The sequence below is a fragment of the Lampetra planeri genome, chromosome 19, assembly GCF_965212315.1.
Source record: "Lampetra planeri chromosome 19, kcLamPlan1.2.h2, whole genome shotgun sequence".
NCBI lineage: Eukaryota > Metazoa > Chordata > Hyperoartia > Petromyzontiformes > Petromyzontidae > Lampetra > Lampetra planeri.
The window spans coordinates 9063962-9089472 of NC_136125.1; the positions used below are offsets into that span (position 1 = coordinate 9063962).

Below are 25511 nucleotides of genomic sequence, written 5' to 3' on the forward strand. Positions count from 1 at the left end.
CGCAAACGGGTTTTGATACCTTACCCCTACCCGTACCCGGCCGCACCAGGGTCGCAAACGGGTACCCGTACCCGTACCCGGCCGTACCCGTACCCTACTCGTACCCGGCCGGGTACGGGTAGGGTACGGGTATCGGGTACCCAATTGCGACCTCTGGGATGAAGACATGTTGCAGGCGCGGGTGGGTTGATTCTAGGAACTTGAATTGTGAGAAGAGACAAGACGTTGGGAAATGAGTGACAAACGGTTACACACCGGTGACTCACGGCCTACCCGTACCCGTACCCGGCCGCACCAGGGTCGCAAACGGGTACCCGTACCCGGCCGGGTACGGTTAGCCGGGTATCGGGTAGGGTATGGGTATCAGGTACCCGGTTGCGACCTCTGCCCCCTTTCCCCGCTCCGAAACGTCTGCAGCAAGTTGTGCAGGGTGGGGTCTCGGAACGCGTAAGCGGTTCGTCGTCAACTTTATTTAGAGAGGCATTGCGCCGTTGTTTTCAAAGACATTGTACTCACCGCAGAGAACTGTCGCGACACGGGCGCACTCTATGATAGCTGGCGCCAAACTGTGCCACACGCTTTCCCGCAATGGCCCCGTGGGAGCCTCGGTACGTCTTCCGACCTGACCTGAAGACGTACCGCTAAAGTTATTTCATAACAATAACGTGTATTTTATAACTTTGTCATACACGTCTGTCATCGGAATGGGAAAGGGTTAACTGTGGTGCATCCATTAATACTGCTGGGTGGACAGGAGGGGGGAGGGTGTTATAATAAACTTGGCCATTGTTTCAACTGCCCCACCAGGAGAATTAACCGGTGAACTCTGATAATAACCATTACACCACTGGCAGCATTCCCCTTTTGTACTTGTTACAAAATACATTTGTACCTAAGTGGTGTCTTTACCTGGGGAGCGTAAGTGAACAACACGATTTTATTTGATTCATGCAAATGCGTTTGTGCTTTGTTAGTGATTTATCAACTTTTTTGCGGGGGCGGCAGTGATCGAGGGCGTGATTTACCGCACGTACCGTCTCCCCACGACGGACGGGAACCAGCTGCGCGTGCACGAGCAGATGGGCGAGACGTTGCTGTCGTTCCACGTACCTCGACAGCTGCTGGCGCTGTACGTGGAGGAGGACAGCGCCCGGTTCGTGAGCGCACGCACGCTGGCTCGCTCGCTCGCCGACACACACGTTTACACGCCTCACCTTTACTCCCGTCTTATCAGAATCGGAATATTTATTGATGCTGGAGGAATGCGATGAGCTAGAAAGCTCTTTCACACAGATGTTCAGTAGATGGGTGAGCGAATATGCACCGGCATATTCACTCGCCCATCTACACACCTAACAAAATACCCACATAACCACGTGTATTCGTATACCCGCTCGCCAATCTGCACACCTAACCACATAACCACACAATTGCGTCACCCACATACTCATCTACACGCCCGATCACATACCTAAGCAACCAATCATGCCCTTATGCACGTACACAGCCTTGTAAACACCCATTCAGGCGATAGCATATTCACCACACACGATGTCTGCTTGTGCACCCAGATAAACTCAAGTATGCCTTAGGAAGCATCAAACAAAAGATGCATGGTGTGCGCACACAGATGAATTCCTGTACCAGTGGCAAGCACCTGTGCTGGGTATTAAATCGATATCCGGTCTAATTAGTCACAGGCACAGACGCTGGCTCCCATTCCAAAAAAGTCGCAGCTGTTTAAAAAAAAAGAATTCGTAACTTCCCCCCTGTGCCCACCCTCCGCCACAGGCACGTGTCACTTCTTGATAGCAGTCCTCTGAGGTTGACGGCTCACAGTTGTTTGGGTTTTTTTCCTTCCCTGCAGCCCTTTTGGGATGATTGGGGGTGGGGGCGGGTTTCTATAACCGAGGCTGCAGGGTCATCCTCGTAGGGTTGATGACAGCTGCTCTTGAGCATCTGTGTCCGGTGCCGGCTTGCCCCCGGAGGTCATTGCTGGCTAAAGTCAGCACCGTACCTCATTGGACCTGTGGTTATAATGGCAGTGCCCCGGGGAATTGATGTGGCCGATCTTTTCTTCCGGCCACTTGGCCCCCACACGTGTCCTACTGGCCTTAATTAGTGCCGGCCTTGCCACTGCATTGCCAACAGGGGAAGAAGGGGGACACTGTGTTATCCGTTGTTCATGTCGATATACAATTACTACTTCTAACTGTCGTACACACGAAGGTAAGCTATGCCGACAGGAAGATAAACTGTAGAAGCATATTTTACTGTATGTTATTCTACAACTGCACGATAGTCAAAGTTTACATTATAACGATTATATTGCCAATCGTTAAAGGCGCAGTTGAATCTACTATACAAGTTATGTGAGCACGTGATACTACAGTGGATATGGAGCAGTCGTTAAGTGGTTTGCACACTGCGCTAAGAACCTGGTGACGTGTTCAACACTGGGTCATGGATAACGTCAGTGGCAAGTGGTATCTCAATCTGTCCTGGAGCTGCCCCAGGTTGACTCTGCCTTAAAAGGAGCACCTGGTGCAGTGTATCGGCGTCAGAACCGGGGTAACAAAGACGCTTTAGTGTGTTGCTGGCTACACCGCATTATGTTCTCGTCATCAGCCATGGTCAATCCACTGCTGGATTAAGGCCTCCCCAAGTCACCACCTCTCCTCTGTTTCGTGCCGTGCCCGCCTTAATAGGTGCTCGCTAATAGATCGTGCGCCATCAATCTGTATGGCCGCACTGGGATGTCGTTTCTGCGCGTGTGCAGAGTCTTGGCTTTGGAGGAGCTGGGCGAGTTGTCTCCTCACTGGGAGGGCCTCCGCAGGCAGATGGTCATGCAGTACACGTCCATCATCAACACCTACCAGGAGAGCCAGCGCGAGCTCAACAGATACAAGGGCACGTATTGCACCCACCGGCGTGCAGCTTTTTACTGACATGACCCTTACTGCTCCATATATGTGTAGAGAAGTTCCCACGGACGCACTCGGAGACGGAGGTATGTTATGGGCCCTCGCCAAGGGTTTATCAAAGGTGAACAATAACACACAGGGGTACACAACTCCCAGGGGCTAGGGGTCCTACTTTGAGTCCTGGTCCATGCCCGGCTAGCTCCGGTCTCTCTCTCCGTGACGAAAGCGTGACGTCATCGCACTGAACGGCACACCTGACGTCACATCCCCATTTGACTCCTCTGCATATGTACTCTACCCCGTACGCCATCCCACACATCGATCCCACACACGTACGCTCTCGCGACACCAGACCACCACATACTGCTCAAAACGTTATCCTACGCACAAGGACACAGATCCCCTTGTATAGCCTTTAGCAGACTGTTGGGGCACGTGCTATTTGCTAGCACCACGGCACACGATGGGGTGGGTGGCCAACACCACGTGTGACTGTCTTTATCTCCCCAGTGGTGATGTTTACACACAGCACCAGATACTCCTAGGAGAGGCCCAGGATCGGTTCAGATAATCGTCACGCACTACACACTTGCACATACATTGACCGCGCACGATGCCCCCACACATATCAACTCCCCCACAGCAGTCGACACGTTATCTAGGGCAGCGGTCACATGGCCGAGCGAGAGCGCGTTTGTCGCTGGCTGCGGTGGTTTGTAATTTCGAGCCCCAAAGCCACGCTGGTTAATACTGCGACTGTGTTAACCACCGTCTGTTAACCAGCGTGTGTTAACCAGCGTGTGCTAACCCAGCGCAAACTGATATGGGCCGTTTGCTTCGCAGTGGGATGTTGACGATCTTGTGATGTTATTTGAAAAACAAGTGGTGCACGTGTGCTGGCGGTACGGGTCAAATTTTTGCCCATGTTTGAAAAACCACTCGCAAATTACTATACTTGGGTGAATTCACATAGCGGTGTCACACCTGATTGGCAGACTGTACCCGTCTGAAATATAGGGTGTTTTTCATGATAGCTGTGCACTATGAGAATGGTGCTAACACGAAATGTATTAAATTATTATATTTAAACGCACTTCCCGACACACCACTAACTACTGGTCCTCGTCTCCACACCAAATTGCATAACCACCACGTCACTCAACACCCCCACACCCTGCCCCACTGCACCGCTCGAAACACCGCCCCGTGGCGGCAAGCACGCACCCTCCGTGGCAAAGGGGCACGTCCCGCCATGGCGCGGCGTATGAGATTAGCAGCGCCGGCGACGGCAGGCTTAACGCGAGTATCTAAAGCTCCGTGTTGACGTGCTCCTCTCTCTGCCGGCGGCGGCGGCGCCGGCGGTGGTGGAACAGGCCCGTCGTTCAAGCCGAGCCGGCTGCGCACGGAGCGGGGCCTGGAGTTCGTCCCGGTGAACCTGCACATGCAGCGCATGCGGGTCATGGACGACGTGCACACAGGTGTGCCTCCCCCCGCCTCGCAGTGGCTCGTCCGTTCACACTATACACGTGATCACCGTCAGCGAACATCATGAAAATTCTAGATTTGAAGCTTTTGTGACTGCAAGAATTCATACTCTTAGGTTTTTTCGGTAAAGTCACGTAAAAAAAAGATCGACGTTTCGTTTTGTTGCCTCCGAAACGTCGTGATTTATTATTTTATTTCTATTTTCTTCTTCTTTTATTTTATTATTATTCATTTTTATTATTTATTTTTTCACCTACGTGACTTTACCGAAAAAACCTAAGAGTATCATGAAAATTCTTCGGCACGTTTTCGTGACGGGTGCTGCAAGATTCGTCCGTGTCCGTCCGGTGCTCGCCAAGCTGCATTGGCTTCTGGGTTTTCTAAACGAATGCATTGTGAGGTCGCACTCATTGCTCACAAAGTGCTTGCCGCAAATGAACCACAGTACTTTGCATCAACCATCACGCAAACTCCGGTCACCCTCACAGCGGCTTTTGGCTAACCATCGAGCAAAGACGGTCACTGCATCGCGTGCCTTCAGATGTGCCTCTGCGGCCATCTGGAACGCTCTTCTGATATTAGGAAGCCACCGGAGCTATGCACTTTTAAATCTAGATTGAAAACTAATTTCTTTAGAACTGCTCCTTTGTGTTTACTTTGTTGTTCTTCCCCCACACCTTCGATTAGCACGGTTGGCTACGTACTGTGCGAAAGAAGCTCAACATACATACTTCCACGAAGTAAAACAACTTGTCAAAGATCCAAATTGTAGTCGGAGAAACATCACAATCCATACTTAACCAGTTGCCTTATTTTAGGGCCGCTTCTAATGTGTCTATCACAATTTCCTGTGCGACCACAATGCCCACCCGCACAAAGCTAAACCCTTTCTTTGAAACCGCATCACAGTTCTATCTATGAAATGTGTGTGTGGCATTTCCTTAAAAAAAATACATGGCCACTGTTGCGATATGACCGCAGCAGTTCGTGAGGAAATTAATAAATAGAACATGCCACATCGGTACAACCATGCTAAACTGTACAGTAATTACTTGTTGAAAAGTCTTATTACAGTGCACATTTAAAATGGTAAATATGTAGCTAATTGTCATCAAGTTAATAATGTTTTTATTCTGCTTTGATGTGGCATAGAAGCTTGAGGGCCTTGTAGACCTGAGTAGCTCTATCCTGGGCAGGGGGCACCCATCGCAGTCGAGCACAAAGCGAAGACGAAATGAGCGCATCAACCTGCAATGACCAGCGTGGTGAAGTGCGGTCAATGAATCCCCACGATAAATTAAGTGTGTGATGTGTTAATCATGTGTCGGTATAATACAGAGTAGGTTAAAATTTTGATTTAAAGCTTTCGTGACTGCAGGGATTAATATTCTTGGTTCTTTCGGTAAAGTCACGTAGAAGGGAAATAATAAAATAATATAAATATAAAACAAAACAAAATTACCACGACGTTTCGACTGCAACACAAACAATCATCATCAGGTGTGAAATCCACAGCAAGAAAATGTGAAATTTTATTTTGTTGTAGTCGAAACGTCGCGAGAATTTTTAATTGTTTAATATTTATATTATTTTATTATTTCCCTTCTACGTGACTTTAACAAAAGAACCAAGAATACAGAGTAGGTTTTTCAATAGTATATTATTTACAATATTCTGGACCTCCGCTGTCACTGCTATAGGTTTTACTGTACAGTCGTTAGCAGTACTTCACCGCGCTTGTCAGTATTGATCGGTGAAGACAGGGCCCCAGGACTAGTCACAATATCGCTCAACACTGATGTTCGCCACCGTTAAACATGTAACTCATGAGGGTCGCTGTAGGTTGCTGAAGTCACAGCAGACCACTGTTAACATTGATACAATTCAGTGTAAGGGCCTTTAGCAACTCGTTGAATATCCAAACACTAGTGAGAGGGGAAACATCCCAAGCCGTCTTGCACACCTGCCTTGTTTATGTTTCTCCGTCTCGGCTCAACGCATGCTGCAATGTGGTCAAACGATTGTGAATAATTGCACGTGTGAGTAGCTGACGAGAGAGCAGAAGAGCCTCTTTGGCGTTTCATTTTTGCCGTTGTTACATTTCAGATCACACGTATGACATCGTGACGGTGGGGGCGCCTGCAGCTCACGTGCAGGGATTCAAAACCGGGGGCCTGCGGAAGCTCGTGACCAAATTTGAGGAGTCGAAGAAAAGGTGAATGAAACTGGATTGGAAGCGCGCACACATGCACACGCGCACACATGCACACGCGCTTATAGACAAAGATCCCCCAGCCAAGCTTCAACAAACTGTTGGGGCAAGTACTGTTAGCAAGCACTTGCCAAGGGGAGCAAGCCATACTAGGGAGTGGTGTAGCTATCATCGCACCCAGCAGCCTTTTGTCACTCTAGTGCTGATGTTTGCACACTGGACTGGGCTCTCATTTTAAGCTGACCAAGTGTCAAACTGTTGTCAACCGGGTTCGTAGCGCAGTGCTCTCACGCTGCGTCACCGCTGCTCGCATTCACACACAACGACACGCACGCAAATATACGTAGGCACAGGAAAGCACGCGCACTCCCACGCAGCATAATGCTTTCAAGGTCAGCTGTTTGTATTTCTCCGCATTTGCAATGATTTGTTAGTTCAGTAAAAAACTATTTAAACTGCAATCATTGAGTGTTAGTTTCCAGCATTGACACCTTACAATTTACTTTCAAGCAATTCAAGATGCATATATACGACATTTTTAGAAATTGCACAGTTTACACGGCTGACGTCAGAGGTGAGTGAAATGTAAACTGGTCCCGGGTCCCATTATGCCTTGGCCAGCGCGGTGAAACAGAAGTCGAATGGCTTGGGGAGCCCATTATCCAGCAGTGGATTGGCAAAGGGCTTTAAAAGAAGACAAAAACTGCCGGGTTGATAAACGGAGCTATGGTTGTTACACTGTGTTCTGCCTGCGCTGGGTCTACCAGGCAAGAGCCAATTGACATGGAGCGCACTGGAATGACAAACCACGAGGGCAGGAAGGTCTCGCTGTTAGTCACTTCTGATTAATTCGATTCATCCTAAAAATGCTCCTGCTGTGTTGCACCATGCTCCCAAACACACTCTATTGCATTGCCTGCTTTCTGGTGCGCGTTTGCGGCCTTCTGCCACGCACTTCCTTCTGATATTAGGAAGCCACTGGAGCTCCAATTAGCGTGGTTGGCTACATACGAAGTTCAACATACATACAATCAATCCCCATGTGCTTCCCGTATCCCATATTACTCGTCTCTCGCGAATCCCGTATCCCTCATGTTGCCGCCACATGCCTATGCGTCTTCAATGAGTGCCTGGTGCAGTGAAATGTTGTTATGCTTGTTTACCCAGAGATGAGTCGCTGAGTCTCAAAACGCTTAGTCCAGATGATCCTGCAAATGTTTTGCAGTAAGGCTCCATGTTGCTGTGTGCAATCCAATTTGACTAACATGCAGATAATTTTCAGCTTCGTGGATGTTTTGGCCAATACAATTCACGTTGTGTGTGTACATCAGAAAACATCAAACATCAGCACCGGGGAAGACGATGGTAGTCGGGCAGTGAATCTAGCCACACCACTGACGCTCGCCTCCCCTATGCCACGTGTCCCCCCCTCGTGTCATCGCTCTTCCCGCCGCGGCCAGCCCGGCGATGGGCTCGCGAGCGAGCGCGTGGCGGCCGCAGGACGTGGCGAAGGCTCGCGAGCTCAACGCACAGATCACGGCGCTGCGCACGCAGGTGGCCTACTACGCCGAGCGGCTCTCCCGCGCCGCTCGCGAGCATTCGGCGTGCGGCCTGGAGCGCACCCTCGCCAGCCTCGCCGACAAGGTGGGGCCCGCGCTCGGAGCATGCGTCGTGCAGAGTGGCCACCGAACGTGGCCGCTTTTTGCCGTGCCGATGACGATGATGACGATGACGACGTTTTGTTGTTGCCGCTTCGTCGTCGTCGCGTCTTTGTGCAGACCCGCCAGCTGGTGACGGTGTGCGACTGCAAGCTGCTGGGCGGTGCCGTGCACTCGCTGGCGTCGGCGCGCCCCGACTTTGTCGCCTCCGTGCCGACCCCGCCCGGCGAAGCGAGCGGTAGCAGCGGCAGCCCCAGCGGCAGCGCCGGCGGCAGCAGCTGCGGGGGCGGAGAGGAGGGCGTCGAGGACAGGGACCGCGTCGTCCTGCGCAACGATCGCGACTCGCTGGCGGCTCGCTGGACGGGCCGGGAGAACCGCGCCTCGCTCACCTTGTCCATCGCGTCGTCGTTCGCGTCCCTGATGACGGCCGGGAACGCGGCCGGCACTTCGGCGGTGTGCGGCGGCGAGTGGCCCGAGGAGGAGTGGGTGCGTGTGTGTGCAAGTGTGTGCAAGTGTGTGCAAGTATGTGCAAGTATGTGCAAGTGGGTGCGTGTGTGTGCAAGTGTGTGCAAGTGTGTGTGCAAGTGTGTGCGTGTGTACGTGCCAGGCCTGGCACAAGCGTCGTGGTGACGTCACTGCCACTTAGTGGCGAATGGCGGTTGTTGTTGTGTGTGCATGCGTAGTGCGGAACGGTCGTGCAGCGGTTGGTGCGCTGCTCTGAACCCGGCGACCCGAGTTCGATTCCCGCTCACGGCCAACACCAGTGACGATTATCTGAATGGCTCCTGGGTCTTTCCCCTAGGTCGACTCAAATGAGTACTTGGTGTGATGTGTAAACATCACCACTGGGGAGACAAAGGCGGCCAGGCGTGGTGTTGGCCACCCACCCGCTCGCATGCCATACTGGCCTTCATCAGTGCTCGATAACAGCACTTGCCCTAAGTCTTTATGGCTATGTGGGGAATCTTTGTCTCTGTGTGTGTGCGCGCGCCTGAGTACATGCTTTGTATATTTTTGTCATGTACCTACGTACATGTTTTGTGTGTGTGTGCATGGGGAGCGATGACTTAGTGGTTAGCATCGTGCACCATGAACCGATCTTGGGCCTCCCGGAGATTGATTCAGCTTTAACTGAGTGTCTTGTGCGGTGTGTAAACATCAGCGTTGGCCACATCACCAAAATTTTACATGAATAAGTTTCATCTTTATATGGGCATCCTGAGAGGTCTATCTATGGGCATCCTGAGAACTCTATATATCAATTAATTAATGCATCCAAGCTGAATATTTTTTTTATCTAAGCAGTAATGTTATCCTGAATGCAGAGATTACATTAAATTGGACTTCATGAAAAATTGATGAGCTTAACCTCACAAACTAATCTCACTTCCTTAGTTGCAGGGGAGTGGTGGTATAGTGGCTAGCGCAATGCGCTATGAAACCGGTGATTTGAGATTACAATCACGAGCAAATAAAATCAGTCGTGATGGGCGAGCGACGTATGCACCACTCCTGGGGTTTCCCCGCCACACACCAGTCGGCACCGACAAGCATGGTGAGATATGGTGGCGTGGGGGGAGGTAATCCTTCATCCAGCAGCGGACTTTAGTCGCTCCTGAACATGTTTAAACACTTGCGACCAATCAAGCGGCTCGAGTTGTTGTTGCTGCCGTGGAGCGATCGTGAATGAATAAACAAACGGGACGTGCGTGCTGTTTTGCGCCGGTCTTGCCCGCGTGCCCCGCAGAGCAGCGTGTGGCTCAACGTGGACAAAAGCCTCGACTGCATCATCAAGGCGGTGGATCGCCTCCTGCAGCGCGAGCGCCGCTGCGGCCAGGAAGGCCAGGCCAACGCCTCCGACGACGACGTCTTCTCCTCGGCAGAGCTGTCGGCATCTTCTCGAGTTGGGAGTACGGTGCCCCTACCGTCCCCCCCCCACCTCCGTTTCAAACATTGCGTCAGAGCCGGAATGTAAAAGTTAGAACCAACTGAACAAAACTACGAGCTGTTTTTGTGTTGCCAAGGCAAGGCCCACTGAGCTACGTAGCTCGTTTTCAGAAGCGACCTGACCACAAAAGATAGCTCAATGAAGTGGCTTGTTATGTGGATATTTATAGCAGCCAATACTCTTGAAGGCATCTTTCTAAATGTGGAGGGAAAAACCGGAGGACCTGGAGATAAATCCACACGACCACAGGCGTCAGGGGTTTAACCCACGACCTCCTGTATACCAGGCAAGGTAGTTAACATCTCGCCACCGTGGCGCCCCAAAGCAGGGGTTACAAATATTATCATAGCCTTCGCAGGGGTCACTAATATTCTTGAATTTGGAGCCGTTCTCAAGCAGGTGAGGGAGGCTAGACTTGCTTGAATGGTGTGGCATTGCGTTGGAAAGAAACAAAGAAATGCAATCGGAAGGGCTACGGAGCTCAGAGACCCATAGACTCACACACAGCCCCACACATCAGAAGGGCTACGGAGATGCCACTGGTGCAGGCCACAAGAATTTGGAGACTTGCGGGTCAGATGCAGTGGAATGAGAGATTGAGGGCAGTGGGTGTGACGAGATAATAAGCCCCCCATGCAATAATGGGACTTTTGGCTTCGAAGAAGTTCAAGGAACATAAGCAAACCGGTCATTCTCGCAGCAGCTTTTGCCTAGCCATCAAACAAAGATGGTTACTGCATCGCGTGCTTTCGGATGTGCGTCTGCGGCTGTCTGGAACACTCTTCCTTCAGATATTAGGAAGCCACTGGAGCTATGCACTTATAAATCAAGGTTGAAAACGAATTTCTATAAAAAAATATTGTGTTTTAGTTTCTTGTCCGTCCCCTGCACCTCCAATGAGCACGGTAAACTATGTATGGTCCAAAAGAAGTTCAACATACTTACAAAGTTTCCAAATGTTGCATTGTGGACAGGGTAATGCGTGGCTAACAAGGCCACGTGGGACATCTGGGATGGCCCTGACTGCGGGAATGGTGCAGACTTTGGCAGATACTGTGGAGGTCTGACCTCTGAGCAGACTGGATGAAGGACTGAGAGCACTGAGGGCTGTAGACAATGAAGCTGTGGGTCCGGCTTGATCAAGTAGGCGCACACTATAAGAAGAAGATCGCAGCATTGCGTTACCCCCTTCACCCTGTCGTCGTTGTGTCTCTTGCAGATGGAGGGCTGACATTGGTGGAGTTGACACCAACTACTGGTAAGCATCGCACACTGCTGTCTGGGACTGTAGATTCTAGTGTGGCTGGAAATTCAAACAGTGACAAACATTGGGGGAGCTTTGGGGTAGGGTGACACAGGTGTGAATGGCTTTCATGGTTGTGCTTCTGCAAACAAGTGTCTGGAATGCAGTGGTGCTTGGGTTGTATTGTAAATTGAGTGTATACACAACTGCCCACTCCCCGTGTCCTCTCAATGTTTTGTTTTATGTTTACCAAAGACTATTGGCCGATTGTGATTGTGGAAAATGTACGTATGTTGAACTTATTCCGCGCCCGTACGTAGCCAACCTCGCTTACTGGAGGTGCGGGAAAATGTTAGGCTGACGACGACTTCAGGCTCCTTGCTGTAGTTGAAAGGTCACACTCATCTCCAAGCTCGTCATTGGTTCTATAGAACATTGGTGTCTGTCTGCAGAAAAGCGTTTAGTGACCACGGTTGCACTGTGATCTCTAAATTGTCCATCGGTGTAGGAGATGGCTGTGTCTGCAGCGCAGCATACCCCGCGCGGTTCAATGCAGACTTTCGACGAATCGACGCGTCGTTCCGCGCCCGCCCGTTTGCCTGACCCGCACTCGCGCTTTTGGTGACGGCGGCAGGCGCGGAGTGGAGCGAGACGCTGTACCCACTGCTCGCCACGCTCACGGACTGCGTGTGCATGCTGAGCGAGCGCGCCCGCCAGGCCGTCACCTTCCTGCTCATGCAGGACGGCGCCGCGTCCGTCGTGCAGGCCCTTGGCCTGCAGCACCGCCGTGACCTCGTCTTCTCGCAGGCCGTAGGCAGCGCACCGCCACCACTCCTTCACGGAGCCTCGCACGACACAATGATGCTGCTGCATTGTTTCATTATGCTGTGCGGTTATTGTCCGTCCATACAATACACAATGATGCAGCATTGTTTCATTATGCTGTGCTGCTTATTGTCTGTTAGTATAATACACAATGATGCTGCATTGTTTCATTATGCTGTGCAGCTTATTGTTTGTTGGTACAATACACAAGGATGCTGCTGCATTGTTTCATTATGCTGTGCAGCTTATTGTCTGTTGGTACAATACACAATGATGCTGCATTGTTTAATTATGCTGTGCAGCTTATTGTTTGTTGATACAATACACAATGATGCTGCATTGTTTCATTATGCTGTACTGCATGGTGTATAATGCTAGGCCACATGATGATACATTCCATTACGCATATCTAAAATGCATGCCCTACAGCATGCTGTACTGCACGTCATGTGATTCTTCGCTACACAGTTCCACGGTACACAATAGTACGCAAAGCTGTGTTACACTGCATTTCACCGACGGTAATGCATACGTGTTGACGTACAGTGTGTTCTGGAACACGTTGTTAGACCACGCTACATCACATCGTGATACCTTGCACAATGCTATTTATACACGGTGCTACATTACACTGAGGACATGTATGTGTAGGGGTCCTGGCTATGCAGATCTATGAAGGCTTTGATGGTGTGAACATTGTCATTATAATCGGGCGGTGGTGGTGGCGCATGACTGCACTCCGGGCACTGTGGAGTCAAGGATTGGTGGGTCACGAAAATGTTGTGAAAATGTGAAACTCCTTTCATGTGGGTATCGAGTAGCCGTAATCCTGGCTTGGCAGGAGAAGCGGTACATCAAATGTGGCCTTATCCACCTGTTTAGTGTTAACCCCATGGGTTTTGACCTCGTGGGTTTCCTCAGAGTGCTCTGGCTTCCTGCTGCATGTAACCACTCAGTAATTGGCTAAAAGCATCTTCGTATCTAGGAGGCTGCAGATTTTGAGCAATTGTTGGTGCCGGCTCACCGCACAGCTGCTCTGCCCGCTTTTCTGTGGTTGCCCGCGCCCCTGCGTCGTTCTCTCTCTTTGACAGTGAGCGAATTAATACTGTGCGTGTTACAAGTTGAAATTCTTCTTATTTTTAAATCCTTTTATATTAAGTTCGCTTGCTTGCTTGCGCGCTTACGACCGTGCAAATCTTTCAGTCGTTTTTTAACCCACTTCCCGTGATCCAATCGAGCTGACATTTTGCACACAGACTCGTTGTGCGTGACAATTTATTTTCGTGAATTTTTTTTTCCAAAATGTTCCACTTTTTAGGAAAAATATTTTTTCATATTTAATTAAAAATACCAATGTGATAAAAATGAAACTCTTACTCAAGAAAAACAGAAATGGATAATAAAATAAAACCGATGCCACGCATATAAAGGATTTATTGTGAAAAACTTTGTTTTTACGGGTTAATTTTTTGTATTTCGTTTTTGCAGTGTTGTCCCTTGAAATCTTGTAAATAGGCAATTCATAAGTAATATATTCCTCAGCAGGTGCAGATTGCATGAAAGCGTATGCTATTTTGCGAATCATTAAATCACACCTGCAAAGCGCAACCATAAATAGGCATCGCGATGCATTCACGTCAATACAGCTAAAAATGGCCAAGAAAAAATCCTGAAATATTTGGCGTGAAAAATGTTTTGGTGGTGTTGTTTTGCAAATCATTTAACCTCACCGTATGAGCAGCAAACAACATAAATGCATAGAATTGGTGTGCATTCACATCCATACCTCCTTGCTTTGAGTTGGACAAAGAGGAGAAAAATATTAAACATTATTTCACCTAATTTTTTGTTTTGCTTTTCCTTGCAACCCTGCCCGGCACCTCGTTCCCCCCTGACCCCACGTTTTCACAGCTCTCAGCTCTCGTGTGTGGATTCATCGTGAAGCTACGCAGCTGTCTCCATGACGACGGGTTTCTACGGCAACTGCACACCATCGGGCTGCTGGCGCAGTTCGAGGGGCTGCTAAGCACCTACGGTTAGAGGCTCGGGGTCACAGGTCGTTGCCCTTGGCATGGACGAATGGCAGAGCAGCATGCCTGAACCCAGTCTGTAATGACATTACCAACGTTGCAACGGTGCTAATTTCGTAAGTGAAATTAGTGATGAAAATACCCGTCAACGAAGTGTTTTTATTTTAGTCACTGATAACGTACGTTCATTGGTGTGAGGGGATTGTAATTTTCACGCTTCCCCTCTTACTATTATAAGGTCGGCCAATTGGTGAACTGAACCTCCTGGGGCATACATTACATTTGATATGCCGATGCCAAATGGTTTCAGCTTCAAGAGACAATACTTTAAATAATTACATCAATACCGTCAAAACGTGGTGATGACTACGACTACTAACCAAAGACCGAAGCTTGACGGACTATGGCAAGATAACATTAACTAATCGGAATGCATTTGTGAGGGGATCTATACCGGATTTTTATTGTTCAAAATATTTACTGAGTTTACTGATCGGCTGACCTGAGAATATTGAGAGTGATAAATTACACGCCCCGCACACCAACTTGTAAAGAACAGAGAGTGGATTACATTTGTTTGACTGCGTTAGTTGACTGGTCTAACCGACTAAAATAAAAAAAAACATTTTGACTACGTAAGCACTGCAATGGCATTGTGTACTGTTAAATTAAAAACAGTAACAGTCATCGTTCTCATCGGGTGATCACTCTCTTCACAGGCGAGGAGATCGGGATGGTGGAGGACATGAGTGTGGGCATCTCCGACCTTCGCAACGTGACCTTCAAGGTCGTTCCCGCGTCGACCACTGCCTCGGCCGAGGCGATGCTGCCGATCATCGACGGAAATCGGTGCGCGCGATTGGGAAACCTTGGCATTGCTTAGACCACACCCACCGCAGGTCACGGTGCAGCAGGGCAATTTGAAGGCAATCGTTGCCGCCAATCGTCAGCGGCAATGGCTGCCGCCGTGGGCTCCCTCCCTGCCCTCACCAACCCACATTGACCGGCACGGTCCCGCATAGCCTTTATCTAGCAGTGCATTGGCAAAGGCGAGATGTTAACTACCTCGCCTGGTATACAGGAGGTCGTGGGTTCGATTCTGACCCTGACGCAGAGGTCGCAATCGGGTACCCGATACCCGTACTCTACCCGATACCCAGGTACCCGTACCCGGCCGGTTACGAGTACGGGTACCCGTTTGCGACCCTGGTGCGGCCGGGTACGGGTACGGAATAACCCGTTTGCGACCTCTGCCCTGACGCCTGCTGTATATTTGGAGTCTACATGTTCTCCCCGTGGACACAGTTTTTTTCTCCATGGTTTTTTCCTCCACATTTATAAACGTATTTAGAGTATTTGGCTGCGATACATTTCCACGTGAAAGGCCACTTTGTTGAACTGTCGTTTCAAAAAGAGCTCATAGCTCAGTGGGTCTTACCTTGTAACATAGAAATAGAAAAGGGTTGTCCGTGCACATGAGAGCCCATTAAGGATGAAGTGTTTCCCGCAAGGTCGACATGTGGGAGAGACCCGCATGAAGTAGCATTGTGGCATGTTCAGAACTGAACTCAGTGCAAAAAGGCCAGTTGAACGGTCTTACAGAATCATTTTGGTGAAAATCTCTTGTACAGTCAACCGTTGTTGGATACTTTGGGGTAGACGTATTTGTAAAAAGCGTTGGTCTTGCTGTTGACGTCGTCGTTGTCATTTTATGAATGCAGGGACGGCTTCAACGTGCGCATCCCGTTGCCGGCGGCCATGTTTGACGCTTTGCCGCGGGAGATCCAGAGCGGGATGCTGCTGCGTGTGCAGCCGGTCTTCTTCAACGTCGGCATCAACGAGCAGCAGACGCTCGCCGACAAGTTAGCCTCACCCTCGCTCGCCAGCCACACACTCCCATCACACTCCCGCGTTAACACCCCCGCACCTCCGTTGAGCACGGTCGGCTACGTACGGTGTGAAAGAAGTTCAACGTACATGTATACTTGATTACGGCAACAATTGCGGTTGAATGTAACAACGGCAATTCATTTGAACCTTATGGCGGGACCACGGGGTCCCGTAATTAATATATTTATTTTTGGCGACTCCATCCCACCTCGTACATCGACGCCGCAACCCACCAGAAATCAATTCTCTCGTTCTTCACCAAGCACCCGTCGTTGCCAAAATTGCTGTAGTCATAATCAAAACTTTTAAACTTTGACTAGCGCATCGCGTAGAGCTCGTCGAGAGGAATAGATTGCCGTATCGTTTGCCTTCAACAGACAAAATGACGTCGCAACGCAGTTGATGCGAGAGCCGGGGGCTTATGGGACCCCGGAGTCCCGCCATAAGGTTCATTTCATGCAGTAAATAGCACCCACATCTCAGTATACTCTACACATTTGAGGGACTAAATAAGGGAAGAATGGCAGGGGTGGGGGTAGAGTCAGGACAGAAAAACATGACCAAGAAGGGAGAAGGCAACGCGACAGCACAGTCCCACGACCAAGCAATCGGAGCCCAGAAATAACAACTTTGTAACGTATGTATGCATGTTGATTATTTTTGCACGGTACATAGCAAACCGTGCTAATCGGAGGTACGGGGCGAAGACAGCAAACTAAACACAAAAGTCAGTTCTCATGAAACTAGTTTTCAATCTAGACTTAAAAGTGCATAGCTCCAGTGGCTTCCTCATCAAACAGCTGCATGACCTAGCAAAACAAATGTGCGGTGGTATGAACGACTTTGGCCGTGGTGACCTCCAGAGCTGGCGATCTGTACGGAAATGGTGACGCACTCGAAGGCAGGGTAAAGTGACCCATCTCTCCGCCGCACGCGCACCGCAGGTTCGGCGACACGTCGCTGCAGGAGATCATCAACCTGGAGAGTTGGGGTCGCCTCAACTCCTACTACGAGCAGTTCAAGGAGCTTCTCCCTGATGACTGTGAGCCACCGTTTCTTTTGTCGCTTTGCCACAGCCGTTCACCGGACCAGAACCCGCATTGGTCTACCCAGCCATGTGGATTTAGAAAATTATTATTACAAGAAACCATGGACGCGGTTAAGAATTACTTAAACACCAAAGTTGTAGAACAGCTTACCCAGAAATATTTTCTATGCTTATGGGTTGATTTAACAGTGGTTAATCTCAGCTCTGCTCAGGGCTGTAGTCAGGACATGAGCTGGACATCACTTTTGACTTTTGATTTTTTTTATCCATGTTGCATGTTCACTAATTACCCTCCATTGATATTGTATTATTGTTCTTTTTATGCTTCCCCTGCACCCGCTCTCTCCCGCTCGTTCTGCGCAGGCCTCCCTCGCTCCCTTAGCCAGACCTGCCTCTCGGAACTGCTGCGTTTCCTCGGGCAGAACGTGCGTGCGCGGAAACCCAAGAACGTGGACATCCTGTGGCAGGCTGCTGAGGTAATGGCCTCCACTTCAGGTCGATGTCTCTTTGCTCACGTGTGTGTGGAGCGCATCGGGTGAAAAGATGAATGCTCGCACCTCCGATTAACACGGTTGGCTACGTACGGTGCGAAAGAGATTCAACATACATACAGTGGAGCAATCTTTGTCCGATATTCTAAATTACAATTCACTTTTTAGTGGTTTGTTTGTCAATAAAAACCTCACTATTTCAAGACATTATCCAGAGGTTTGTGCATTGGGATCTTTGACCGATTTTTTTAAGGAGTCTTACAACATAAATCACAGAATAGTGATATTCATTTCCTTACCCATAAAATAACCCTCTTCAGTCTTACGGCAGTTTTTTTCACTTCCAAGTGTTTTTATTTCATGTGCCATGAAACCGAAGTGACCAAAAGAGTTAATCGTTCTGACACTGGGTAATGAGATCATACCTGCCTGCCTACAGAGTTTATCGGGCGACGGGAGAAAAAAAACGCGCGCGATTTTAACCGGCCTTGTTGCGCCGCCTCACCCCCCTAGGCCTGCCGGCGCCTCAACGGCCTGCGGCTCACGAGCTGCAAGAGCGCCAAGGACCGCACGGCCATGTCGGTGACGCTGGAGCAGTGCCTGATCCTGCAGCAGGAGCATGGCATGGCGCCGCAGGTCTTCACGCAGACGCTGGACTGCATGCGCAGGTACAGGCATGCACCTGCATGTGCTCAGACGCAGCACGTGCACGCACGCAGCAAAGATCTTCCGTGTAGCCTTAACAGACTGTTGCGGCAAGTGCTGTTAGCGAGCACCTATGAAGGCCGGCACGGCACACGAGGGGGCTGGTGGCCAGCACCACCTTTGTCTCTATAGTGGCAATGATTACACATTAAATCACATACTTATTTCAGGCTGAATCGACCTAGGGGAGGCCCAGGACTCGTACAGATAATCTTCATTGGTGTATGGTAGCTGTGATCAGGAATTGAACTCGTGTCTCTGGATTCGTAGTGCAGCACGCTAACCGCTCGACTACACACACATCAACCCACATCCACGAACAGGTGCATTTATACGTATGTGAGGGAGCCAGTGGGACAGACGAGGTCTGCATCTCAGCCTTCGCTGTGCATTGAAAATTGATAACCCACAAAATATAAATTAAGTGAATGAAAAACGTCAATTTATGACTTTATTGCGTAGCCGTCGTCAGTGTGGGTTATCTTGAACAATATTTGTTAGTAGGTTTTCAAGTTTTTACAAGGTACACCTCAATGCATAGTTGGGAAATTGTAAAAAAATTTGGTTTCCTGCTCACATGAGCATCGAGCGATGTTCATCTCCTGTCTACAGCTCGGAGCCGGTGGTGGACCTTATCCATTTCTATGGCGGGAAGGAGTCTTATCTGTTGCACAACCACTTTGAACTTTCCACAAATTGATACTCATTTTATTTAACCCCCTGAAGGGGGGTGCAGGGCTCAGTTGACCCCTGACCAGGATTTAACTTTAACTTGTAAAACTTCCACTCGCAAGCCACGTGGTCTAACCACCGTATTGCTTGGCTGGTTTGAGAAATTTAAGGCAGCGACAATTCACTAAATGACATTAAGGGTCGTGTTAATTGTCATTCACAGTGCACAGTCATTAGAGTCTTAAGACTCTGTTTTTTTATGGGAGATTTGGCTATTTCCTTAATGGGTATTTTGCTCGTGGGAGTGAACCAGAGTAACGAGTAACCCCATGCACGAGAGAGCTGCTGTGGTAATTAAACCACCCACTCGGGTGGAAAATAACTCTGTGACCACTGTTCATGACAAAAAGACAAAGATCCCCCGTATAGCCTAAACAGACCGTTGGGTCAAGTGCTGTTAGTGAGCACCTATGAAGGCCGGCACGGCACACGAGGGGGTGGGTGGTCAACACCACGCCCGGCCGCCTTTGTCTCCCTTGTGTCGATGTTTACTCAGCCTCATTTGAGGCTGAGTCGACCTAGGGGGAGGCCCAGGGCCGGTTCAGATAATCGTTACTGGTGTTGGTGATCGTGAGCGGTAATCGAGCTCGGGTTGCCGGGTTGGTAGCGCGCTAACCGCTGCACAACCGCTGTTCATGACACACACACACACACGCCTGAGTATTAACAGTAGTCATTCATGGCCTTCGTGCTCAACTCTCTTGGCCAAGTCGTGTTTTATAAGATGTTATATATATTTAAAAAACACACTGCATGTCAAAGTCAATAACTAAACGTCTGTTGCGTCTTGTTTGAAATTTTTGTTAAATTAACCAACTAGAGCAGAATATTTTTCTTTCCCGTCTCCCTTCTGATTTGATTTGTTCCCAAATGCACTTGCTTCTTCACTGCAATCAAATTATTATATTTTGCTTCTGCCGAATATCAATTTTTATTTGATTTCAAACCACACAAAGGCATGCCATTTCACCCGAACCACAACAAAACACAACCAAATCCTGCCTACGTTTATTTTTATGCCAATGTTAATCCTCACAAACCATTTGTCTCTACACAATAATGTTTCATGGGGACCCAACTCTATACATTACTTTCATCTTTGTTGATTACTGTACCCTTTGCATTCTGATTCCACGCGACACCTTAAACTCTGCCCTGTCGTCCTCCTGCCGTGTTGTTGTCATCATACTTTCTTCCTAAACTTGATTTTGTTGACCGCTGCTTCTGAATCCATTTGGGCTACATTTACGAATCCCTTCTGTGACGTAATCACAAAACTCAATTGAAATTCCTCCAATTTACATACATCCGTACCGTCACCGATCATCCTTCCGACTAAAAACTGACTTTCATTCAACTCGCCTCCAACCACCGACTCCACAAAAACAAATCCAACGATCGTCCGGCACTCCCGCACCACCGCGTCGCGCTGCGGCAGTGTGGGCACGTGCGAGATGGCCGTGTGGAAGAGCGTGAGCGGCGGCGCCACGTGGCGGGAGCTGTGCGTGGACCCTTGCCTCCTGTACTCGCTGCCGCTGCTAGCACTCAGCCCCCACATGCTGCTGGCGTGGCTGTGCCTCAGCGTGGCACTGCTGCTCACGCGCTTCCGCTGCCAGTGACTATGGCGCCGCCGCCGCCGACGCCAACGCCCCACGGACGATGACGACGACGACGGTTGAGGATGACGATCATGATGATGACTTTGGCGATGATAACAGCTGTGGTGAATAGGATGACAACTGTGGTGGTGGTGGTGATGATGGTGGTGACTGGTGATCGTGGCTGTGATGATGAAGGTGACTGATGATGATGACTTTGGCGATGATAACAGCTGTGGTGAATAGGATGACAACTGTGGTGGTGGTGATGGTGATGATGGTGGTGACTGTGGTGATCGTGGCTGTGATGATGAAGGTGACTGATGATGATGACTTTGGCGATGATAACAACTGTGGTGAATAGGATGACAACTGTGGTGGTGGTGGTGATGGTGATGATGGTGGTGACTGTGGTGATCGTGGCTGTGATGATGAAGGTGACTGATGATGATGACTTTGGCGATGATAACAACTGTGGTGAATAGGATGACAACTGTGGTGGTGGTGGTGGTGATGGTGGTGACTGTGGTGATCGTGGCTGTGATGATGAAGGTGACTGATGATGATGACTTTGGCGATGATAACTGTGTGTATAGGATGTCAACTGTGGTGGTGGTGATGGTGATGATGGTGGTGACTGGTGATTGTGGCTGTGATGATGACTATAGTGGTGATGGTGTCTGGCCACGATGGTGACCATGGTTATGATGGTAACTGTGGTGATGATGATAACAATGAAGGCAATGATGATGATGATGACTGGTAAGAGTGATGATAACAGGGACTGTGATGATGACATAGCGACCATTATGATTGTACCTGGACTCCGTGTTGTCAGAAAGGCAGTTTCTACTGGTATTTTGCAGAAAAGAATGGCTGAACTGATACCAATTTGACATTTTTTCTGCGAAAAAAAATGATGAAATATGCTCTCCACTGGCACGTGAGTTAGGCATAGCTAATTACAATGAAGTTCATTATCCAGGAATCAGGGGTTAAATAAAGGTAAAAAAATTAACCCGTAAAAACAAAGTTTTTCACTATAAATCCTTTATATGCGTGGCGGCTAGAGTCCTCTCATCCTCTGGCTTGAGATGGCTGCCACCTATGGGTCAGATGATTGCCTGCCACCATTAAGCAATTGGTAATTAAATATAATTTATTTTTTCCTAAAAAGTGTAAAATTTTGGAAAAAGATTTTCACGAAAATAAATTGTCACGCACAACGAGTCTGTGTGCAAAATGTCAGCTCGATTGGATCACGGGAAGTGGGTTAAAGAACGACCGAAAGATTTGCACGGTCGTAAGCGCGCAAGCAAGTGAACTTAATATAAAGGATTTAAAAAGAGGGCCCTGAAGGAGGTGAGGAGTGACCTCCCCTGGATTCAGTCTGGGAACTGGCATAGTCACCCTTGTTTATGTCCTTGCTGGATTCATCATGGCCATAGCCACAAATCCTCCAGAGCCTGTGAATTCAAACAACCGTAATTAATGTTGACATATAAATGGGAGTTGAAACATGACTTTCCCACGGCCCCACTGCGATGAAGCAACTGGGGACAGGTCCTTCGCAAATTCATATTTCAACAGTCACCATGATGAGATTAAGCGAGGGGCTTAGAAGCAGGAATAAAGGACAGGACCATGTGACAAGGGGCTTTGCGGCGGTGGTGTCGGGAAATCATACTTGCGCTGTTTACAGTAAAAACCCAAGCCATTTTTTCCCCTATTGGTCTCTTTTGTAACATTTTAATAACCTGAGCAAGTGCTTCGTCGAGCAGTGTTATCAAGTTTCCTGCGCAAATGTCAGGTTTATTATACATGCTGCTCTGGCTGGAAAGCTAGGCACCTGTGTTTTTAATTCAAGTTTCTGTCAAAGTTTAAAATTCTCAGTCTTAATTATATATCTCCCGAGACTTTTATGCCGTTTAGTTCTAACCTTTATATATGTTTGTCCTATGAAACAGTACAACAGTAAAAATGGATTAATTATACTAAATGTATATACGCATACATACATACTAGCATTTTGCTGGCATTATGCAAGTTAAAAGCTTGGAGCTTAGGCAGATATTGCAGCGAGCGGCGTCCGAATTGTGGGAATTGTTCCTTTCTATCTGTAAATCAACAACAATCGACCGACCGCCGCCTTTGGCCCTGAACAATGGGGGCCGGGACAAATGTGCATTGCAAGCTGAACTGTCAGCAGACCCCCCCCCCCCCCGCATGCACCCAGACTCTTCCCTATTCTCCTGCATCTCAAATCGACTGCATGCCCCGCATGTAAACGTGCCGTCAATTAACGACACCCGAGCGGGGCGAACGTCGCCGGGAGCTTGTTTGTGACGCGGTTGTGACGTCCTTCAACAATTCGGGGGACCACCTTTTTGTTTTTTTCTCGTTAAGTCGGTAGGGCTGATGGATGCAGCATTGTTAGGGCGTGGAATTCCGCCTCGGTGTGCATGGCTATAGGCTGCTTTGCGCGTGCCAAAGAGTGCCGTTAGGGTTTCTCGCGCAGCTCGCCGCGGAGCGTTTGGATGGCCGCGTAATGAGTGGCAGTTGGGTGGCCATTTTGTGGCGTTGTCTTGTGGCCGGTACTTCAAGTTGGGCATTGGGAATGCTATGACGTTGGTAATCTGGAAGGGTGAGAGTTTACGGATGGTGTATTTGTCCCGCGCTCCAAATAAAGGCCCTTCCAAGTGTTTGCAATAACTGGGGAGCAAATGTAAGCAGATGTGGGATTGTTTGGTACTTTATTGAATGTATAAGCGTGCCATGATTTGCAGATGCAGAGTGCTTCATCTCGGCTGCAGCTTGGTCTGTCACTTAAAGTTTGTGCAAATGAAGCAGGCTTCTGGCAGCTAAAGTTCTGATTATTGAACGGATTATAGTTAGAAGTCCGTGCTTTCTGATTTTCCATTATGTGCCACTTTGAAGTGCAATATTGTGTAGTTACCCACAGAATGTGACAAGCATATGCATTGAAGTGACACTTTGTATCAAGGAATCTTGATAGATGAATGTGTGTTGTCTAATTTGATTTGGCATCATTTTAGACCAATGGCTGGCATGTTAACAATTATTAGGCATGTAATGATGCATCGATTCACAGATTAAAATAGATTCTTATGCGCATGGCACATTAATCGAATCGTGTGTGTGAGAATCCATTTTTTTCTCATCTCTTTTCCAAGATATGACTGATAGTATGCATGAAGTTTATGGTCGAGAACACTTTCCTAAACTCAGCTTATGTGATTGATAGTGGATATATCGTGGTAGATGATAATATATTGCATGTCATTGGTTCCTGTGACTCGTGCAGTCACCAGACTGGGAAAAATGTTACAGATTAAAAAACAATCTAATCATAACCAAATCATCACCTCAAATTGCAACAGTGATTTGATGAACTGGCTGCAAATTGTTACATGCCTAATAATGATGTAGCCTACACTGGGAGTGTGAATCTTAGCGGGATGTTGTTGATCAACGAAACACAAACTTAGGGATACTCCCATCCTTTAGCGGGTACACTAACCCTGTCACGCTCGCAGGTTCGAAGGCACTCCCCCCCCCCCCCCCGCCTGAAAAGCAAAACGATAACGGGCAGTAGTTCTACCTCTCTCACCCTGCCGAAATAGCTTTTTTCTTATGCAGTTTGCAGCACGGTGGCCTGCATGTTACGCCATCAGCTGTGACTCATTAAGGTCGCGCATTTCAAAGTCGCCGCTGCGTTACGGGTCATTGCGCTGGCGATGTGTGCGTGCGTGCGAGCGGGTAGCTGCGTGCAGGTGTGCGCTTGTGAAATGTGAGGCTTGAATGTAGGTAACCATAACATGTAATTATGAATACCATATGCTTTTTTGTTACATAAAAAAGGGAATGTCACGTGATGAAACACAAATGTGTGCCTTTTCATTTTTTTCGGATAGCTATGATTTATTTTTTTGGTGTAACGTCCCGTCAAAAGCATCGGTTCGCAAAACGTGGAAGCCACAGTTTACGATGTTGCTTTTTTTTTATCCCAATTATGCAATAAATCCATTGAATAGCAGGCCCAACTACCCACGAGAGGGGCCTCTCTTGAGCTCCCTAGAGCCTCGTCTAGTGGAGACCCTTCAACCAGGAGTGGCGCACCTCCGATCTTGGCGCCCGCCGTTCACGCCGAAATTAAATTGGATTTCAACCATTTCAACGAGCTCTCTCTCACCCGCTGCGTTGCCAAAGGGATATGGTGTAAATTGCACGGGAGGCAATTGACATTCTAATTGGAGGCTTTGAGCGCAATCGGAGAGAGCAACGCTTCATTAACAAACAAAAAACTTGACTCGTAGTTTTCAGGTCGGCTCAGGGTAGCATTGAACCAGCGCTGTTGAGATCCTGAATTGCAGTGTGGGTTTTGAAGCCCGGTTCTCATGCGTCGTGAATTTAAGGTGTCAGTGACTCTACAAAACCCATAAAAACACGTAATATTAAATTCGCCTTTATGTTTCTTAATTTGCCTTAAAATAACAAGTGGTCATCTCTTTAGCAGGGCACATAAGAAAGTGCAGTTCTCCTCGTGTCTATAACGGGTGACTTGAACGGATCTCAGGAGCAGTTGTCTGATTATTTATCAGCTTTTGCAGGCCGATGGGATAATGCACTCATCTGAGAGAGTTGTGAGTGGACTCTTCATCTGAGAACACAGTTTGGAACACAATTGTGGAAAAAGACGAA

The 25511-nt window shown here is 48.6% G+C and overlaps 1 protein-coding gene across 2 annotated transcripts in view; it reads left to right on the plus strand.

Annotated features, from left to right (window-relative positions):
* LOC144724067 (inositol polyphosphate-4-phosphatase type I A-like) overlaps positions 1-25511 on the plus strand; it is a 53998-nt gene that overhangs the window by 22642 nt on the left and 5845 nt on the right. For both annotated transcript variants that reach the window (XM_078602919.1, XM_078602920.1), the window contains exons 10-24: positions 1006-1153; positions 2780-2910; positions 4298-4402; positions 6516-6624; positions 8082-8265; positions 8400-8765; positions 10027-10189; positions 11447-11485; positions 12105-12280; positions 14207-14330; positions 15045-15174; positions 16047-16187; positions 17160-17257; positions 17627-17739; positions 18268-18422. In XM_078602919.1, the coding sequence (XP_078459045.1) occupies positions 1006-1153; positions 2780-2910; positions 4298-4402; positions 6516-6624; positions 8082-8265; positions 8400-8765; positions 10027-10189; positions 11447-11485; positions 12105-12280; positions 14207-14330; positions 15045-15174; positions 16047-16187; positions 17160-17257; positions 17627-17739; positions 18268-18422 (2182 nt within the window). The remainder of the gene's footprint in view (positions 1-1005; positions 1154-2779; positions 2911-4297; positions 4403-6515; positions 6625-8081; positions 8266-8399; positions 8766-10026; positions 10190-11446; positions 11486-12104; positions 12281-14206; positions 14331-15044; positions 15175-16046; positions 16188-17159; positions 17258-17626; positions 17740-18267; positions 18423-25511) is intronic.